Here is a 6,880-nt window from a genome sequence, read left to right as displayed (position 1 = left end):
ACCCCTGTGCACTAAATTCAAGGGACGAGAAGTATAAGAAAAATTTTGTCTAGAAGATAAAAAATGAAATTAGAAAAATCGACATTTTTTTCGATGTTTGCCATTAAAATAAAAATTAAATAAACAACAAAATAAAAAATCTACTACGACCATTTTCTGAAAAATTTAGTTCTGAATTTTTCAAAAAAAAAAAATTCTAAAATCGGTGCATAATTGCGTTCTAAATGTCATTTTGAACCTCGTTTTCCGATTTCACCCCACTGTGCGTCACGTCGACTCGTTTGTAGAAGCAAAGGGTCGCTTTAGAGTATATGAGACAGCGCGATACACTATTTTCGTTATTTCGTACGTTATTCGCGTTCCGAACAAATTTTCATTCTCTTCCTTAAATTTCCGTTCGAGTAGCGGAAAATATCTTATTTTCTTGTCGCTTCTTACTGATCTTTCTAAATAACGAGTTACATTAAACCTCGCATTAAACTCACATTGATTCCGTATCACCGTCGTGATTGACAATGATTCTTTGCATTCATTACATTGATTTGGGAGTGATTTGCCCCTCGGCATATTCGAAAGGTGTCAGCTCAACCGCAGTGCAATGGAAGAGTATCGCCCTGTAGGAACCGCCTTCATGGTCACGGTAGCATCTGAGCCAGGTAAGTTTTTTTTCATGTACATCCTGCAAATGACTGTTTAATCGACTCATATCGAATCAACGAATATTTTCTACTCTTGTATACACTTTTAAATGATGCCAATGAAAATAATTTGAAATATAAAGTTTTGAAATATCTGTAATGCATATCAATTTTAGAACGAAAATTATGTCTATTTCGATTTTCTGTTAATAGAGGCGGATTTGTGTAAATCTGAAAGTGTTTTATTGTCTGAAAATACATAGAAAGATTCCTAGAATTGTTTAGAAACTGTTATTATAATATACGACACTAAATTAAAATAATTAATAATCGAAAATAAATAATAATTCAAATAAATTTTATTAAAAGGTATGTTCAAAATCATATTATTTTGAGAAGATCAATATTCACAAACCTTCAATACATTGTCCTTTCTCAAATTTTGAAATTATTTTTAAAAATGTAGAGTGTACGTCAATCTTCAAAAATATAGAAAAATATTTTTTTTGTTTCACTGCGAAATAGTTATTTGGCAAGGTATCCATGCTTTTAATTTAACTTTTGTTTTTTTAGGAATCATTAAAAAAGTGTCACCGAATTCAAAAACAGGAAAATCCTGCAATGCACATTCTCCAAATTTTGTTATTTTACGAAAAATTAACATTTTTATCCTTTTGTTAACGCTTAAAATAAATAAAATGAATGACTTTTTATTTTCTGAAATATTTTTAAAGGGATTTTCTTCTAGTTATATCATAAAAATGAGTGTTACCGAGGGGAAATAAAAATACGGGGAAAAAATTCCTTAAATAATAGAAATATATTTTTGCATCTACTTAGAATTCTGTTAACATTGAAAAAAGTGTCACCATAAAAAAAACAGATTTTTTAAGTATTATAAAAGTGTTTAAAGAATTATTATATTTCAAAAAACATTTCAGTGTTGAAATGTTGTCACATTATATAATTATTATTATTATTATTTGAAATCCTTGGGTCAGTTTTTAAACATTAGTCGTGAAAATAAAGCTTGTGAGTTTCATCAATATATCGGTAACGGTTTTCAAGTTTTCGTATTAACGAGAAAGGACAACATCCATGCACACACACACGCAGATACATCCGGATAATAACATAGAAGTAGAGGTGTACATTCGTTTATTCGAATTTACAATATAAATTTATGAATCCTTGGAGCATTTAATTTTTAAAGATAGAACATTTTTTTAAATTCAAATCAAACCGGCTGCTCCAAATGTCAAGTCGAATCTTCGTAATTCAATTTATTCGAATAATTCGAATTTCGAGGATCCGACTTGACACTTGGATCCATTTTTTTACCAGAAAAAAGGATTCACTTAAAAAATTATGACAATCTTGAAAATCAGGACGTTTTGGCGTAAAGTAACATTTTTTTCTATTTTGTAAAATTCAACGTTCAAAGTGTCTTTAAATTTGTTTTGAAAATGAAAATAAACGACTGCAAACTTCTACCTAGAACGATGTACTATAGACATTTATGAACAGAAACGTTGATTAAAATATTTTTTAAACACTTTACATTGTTATGGCAACAAAGCTCCCTCTGTGGGGAAGAAAAATGTTCTATGTCTATCAAAAAATTCCGAAATTTTGCACAGTCCAAAGGCCACCTGGTATTTTTCATTAATATTAGTATCAGTCTAGTATGACGGTGTACATTCGAATATATGACCGAGCCATGCGCTGCTGAACGTCGGTGATCGAATCAGAATCCTTAAACAATTCTCGAATTTCAAGCAGACCTAAAAATATAATGCAGTTCAATTTTGCATTCTTAAATTTTTTAATAGATGTTTCATAATCTAATAAAAAAAATTGCTTAATTTTGGAAATTTCCTATTTATAATTGAAGGGGCACATTGCATACTTTTTTATTTTTCAATTAAAAATAAAAACAAGAAAGTACTTTTGAGCTGTTGGTTAGCTATATTAGATGGAAAAATAGCACTTTAGAAACATAACCATGTACGAGAAAGCGTTGGTTAAAGATCGACAAGCACCAAAAAGCTGATATTATTTTGACACATAAAAAGTTGCATAACTGTTTAATTTTTCAATTTGAACTATTGGTTAGTTTTATGGATTCGCAAAAAGAGTGCTTTGAAAAAGATAGCCATGCGCGAGAAAGCCTGGGTCGAATATCGGCGCGCACCAGAAAGCTTCAATTCTGACACATAAAAAGTTGCGTAACTGTTCAATTTTTGAATTTAAGAGAAAAACAACAAAGTACTTTGGTAGCGAATTGCAAAAAGAGCACTTTAAAAATATAACCATGTGCGAGAAAGTTCTGGTCAAAGATCAGGGCGCACCAGAAAGCTTCAGTTTTGACATATAAAAAGTAACGTTTGCAGCGTGGTGACACCACATTATGAAGCATGGCACTTAACCCAGCAAGCATCGTGGCACTTACGCCCATATGCACTGACCTTTTTTCCTAGACCTACTTCCGGGTCGAACTGGGCCAAAATCGTCTACAGAGACACGAGTTAGGGGGAAAGAAGTAGTTTAAGCCAATAAACCGATTTTTGAAAATTTACAATTTACGCCCGTATGCAGCGTGGCCCTTTAATTGTTAAGTTTTGAAGGTTTAATATTATTTTTGTGCGTACCATTTTTAAAATGGTTTAATTTTAAACTTTTTCAATTTTTTCAATATTATCAATTCCAAATTAATTATTCGTGAAGGTGTTTTATTTACAATTCATAAATTCTGCAGTCTTAAGTAAAAACGTTTTCATTGGAAATGCACTTATTAATAAAATACAGTTAATTAAAATAAAGTAGGAGAAACCACCTTACACTATATAGGGGAAAAATCGGCAGCATTTAAGTCCATCAGTTTCCAAAATTAAAAAATGATTTTCGTTTTTTAATATAGCTTACATATTCCAATTAATATTCTTATTGAAAAAATATCACAAAATTAGCCAATTAGATGTGTTAAACATGTTTATTAGACCCAGTCAAGCTTACGATTTTGACACCTCTATCCATCAATAATTAATCGTTTTTAGTATTTCTTCTGGGCATAACAGCATACTCAATTCTCAATAATTATCATTTATCATTAGTATAATTACAATTATAGTAAGTTTATTGAATAAATCATAGTTGAAGCTATAATTATGCAGTACACTCTACGACACTACTTGCTACGACACTTCTCGTTACTCGATTTCCACCCGATTTCTCCTTCGTTCGCTGGCCCTCACTCCTTGTCTCATCTCACGCACACACATACACGACCGGCCACGCCTACTGCGCCACACAAGGCTTGATGCAGGAGAGAGACGGTTATCTGACACTTTCTGTTCGCTTGCCCTGCAGCCCCGAAAACGAGAAGTGTTGTAGAGTCTACTGTATTACAAAAATCATAAAAGCTTAGATTATTGATATTTTTTATCTATGATATTCCGTGAGATTAATACGATTGGTACAAGAGGTTTAATCTGCATACTATTTAACGTGACTTGTGATGACAGAAAAGCGCTAAATTTTTACATACCTTTGTCCAAAAAATAAGATCTTTTCCGAGTGAATCTTGAACACATCTAAAATTTCTGGGCTTTTTAATAAACACAAATTGATACCATTTTTTCGGTATATTTTAAAAAATAATACATTTAAAAATGCCACGAATCAAAATAAACAAATATAACCTTTAACTTGAAGCAACTGCGTAATAGTCACAGAGCTGCCAATTTTGACAGCAAAATTTTTCGATGATATACTGTTGGTTATCTACTGTTGGAAAATGTAAAGTCAAATAAATACTCGTCAAATATTGATAAATAATAAGGAAAGAACATTTTGTAGCAATAAATATTATTCATTTAACTTCAGACTTTGATTCTAATGTATACATTAGAATCAATGTCTGATGTGCGTATGTGTGTGCGAAATGTGTAATTTAGGTAAAAAGTATGAATAAGGAAGAATCGAATTTTTCTTTTCATGCAGAAAATTAATTTATTGCTGCAGCACATTAATTAATTATAACATTCTAATGAAACTTCATCAGAAACTATGGTATCCTTATTGAAATGTTATATTAAAAAAAATAATTAATATTTTTTGCCAGTTTACTTGTTAAGTAAGATTATCTACTGTAGGGTGGTCTCCCCTATAATATATAATGTAACATTTGTAATTCTTTGTAAAAATATATTCTATCCACTAATTTGATAAATGTGATCGCATAATAACCAGAAATTATAGTTTTTAGTAGATTATTTTCGTTTTTTTAAAGAAATCGTTAAAAGTCGTAGAAATATACAACAAAATTCTAGAATTCACTTTTACAAATTGTTATAACCAATCAAAAATCTAAGAAGAAATTTTCCAGAGAATTTCCTTTGTTACTTAATTTAATATTTGAGCCATAATGCCATGGAAATATATAGATTTCAACGAGAAGGAAAAAATACCAACGATTCAGCTTTTGATATAGCTTTCGATTGTGTATGTTATGTGAACTTCTGCCCCGACTATTCAAAGCCTTGAAAGTTTTACTCGTCACTGTTTCAACTCAACTGCTTTTACCTGCAGAGGCGTTTACTCTATGATTTAAGGTGTCATTATTGGTTATTGACCAAAAGCTGTACAGGGCGCATGCGGTGTATTCGAGCGAAAAATGCTGTGATTCGAGATCACTCAGTCGTTTTCTAGTTCACATTTATTTTTCTTCGGAACAAAATATTTTACAATTTTTACATAGTTAGACTCATTAAAACTATTTTCATTAACGTGACTGATGCCTATATAATAACTAATAAATGATAATTGATAGTCGTTCAGGTTAATTCAACCTATGCATTTAATTTATAAAAAAGAAGTTTTCCTTCCTTAGTCATTATTTGACTCTATTATGTTCCTCCGTCTAAGCTTGTTCCTATGCACTCAAATGACCCACTTTTTCCGATGTTAAAATTGGTTATTATTTAATTTGTAAAGCATAATACTTTAATATGGAAGTGGTCAAGTAACGATAAAACGTGTGTATTATTTCAGGAAATCGTTAAAAATAATTGGGTTCCAATTTCTTTGCCTCTTGTTACAATTTCTACATCAGATTAGACTTCAAATTTGAATTTATGATATTTGGAATAAAAAAAAAGCAATCAAATTCAAGAAGAATATTTGTATTTTGATCACTCATATCTTTAAATTGTAGTGTGGTTCTAGGTTCAGTAGATTTCAATCATAAAATTTGCCTTAAAATTTAATTTATGAACTTTAAAATTGATAATTTTGTTTTTGTTTTTTGGATTATGTAATTTAATTTAATTTATAAGATTTTACTACTTACGTTGATGACGACCCTCTCGCAAAAGTCATGATCGTGTGGTATGGGCTCGAAGTGTGTGACGCCTGTGTATTGTGTGTGAGGGTTTGGCCCATCTTCGTCCTGGCTGCTGAGCTTTGGCAGCGATCTGAAAAGAGAAAAACAATAATTTAAAATAGATAAAATTAAACCTTGAACATACACACGCATCCACACACACACATATATATAAAGGTTAATCAACCACCGCAGGGTCGCTCTGGTAGCAACCGTCATCTAAAAATGACAACGGCTCCCAGCAGAACCGCGGTAAATCACACATATGGCCACATCTTACGACCGTGAGATGGTATATAAAAATTTCGTTTGGAAACTTTCACGGAATTCATATAACGCCCGGAATTTACGGATTTCATGGAATTTACTGAATTCGCGTAATTCAAGAAATTTAAGGAATTTATGGAATTCAAGGAATTCAAAACAGTCAATGAATTAATGTATTTGCATGAATTTACGGAATTCATGGAAATAACGGAATGAAAAGAATTTACGGAATTGACAGTATTAAAGAAATTCACAGAATTCATGAAATTCCCTTAATTAAAAGAATTTACGAAATTCAACCACTTCACGAAATCGACGAAATTTGTGGAGTTCAAGGACTTTACAGAATCCAAAGAATTCTCGGAATTCATAAAAATGATAAAATTCAAGGAATTCACGGAATTCATATTACGCCTGGAATTCACAGAATTCATGTAATTCTCTTAATTAAAAGAATTCATGAAATTCAACAACATCACGAAATTCATGGAGTTCAAGGAATTTACAGAATCCAAAGAATTCACGGAATTCACAAAAATGATGAAATTCAAGGAATTCACGGAATTCATATTACGCCCGGAATTCACGAAAT

At 31.1% G+C, this 6,880-nt stretch overlaps 1 protein-coding gene and 1 pseudogene across 2 annotated transcripts in view; both read right to left on the bottom strand.

Moving 5' to 3' along the window:
- The window catches only part of LOC117177293 (potassium voltage-gated channel protein Shaker), a 547,777-nt gene that overhangs the window by 192,353 nt on the left and 348,544 nt on the right, over positions 1–6,880 (bottom strand). For both annotated transcript variants that reach the window (XM_033367887.1, XM_033367888.1), the window contains exon 2: positions 5,989–6,112. In XM_033367887.1, coding sequence (XP_033223778.1) covers positions 5,989–6,112 — 124 coding nt within the window. The remainder of the gene's footprint in view (positions 1–5,988; positions 6,113–6,880) is intronic.
- Positions 551–664, bottom strand: LOC117177582 (annotated as a pseudogene).

The sequence above is a fragment of the Belonocnema kinseyi genome, chromosome 7 (assembly GCF_010883055.1).
Source record: "Belonocnema kinseyi isolate 2016_QV_RU_SX_M_011 chromosome 7, B_treatae_v1, whole genome shotgun sequence".
NCBI classification, from domain to species: Eukaryota; Metazoa; Arthropoda; class Insecta; order Hymenoptera; family Cynipidae; genus Belonocnema; species Belonocnema kinseyi.
Note: the sequence above shows the minus strand (reverse complement) of the source record. Positions and strands in the feature narration are given on the sequence as shown.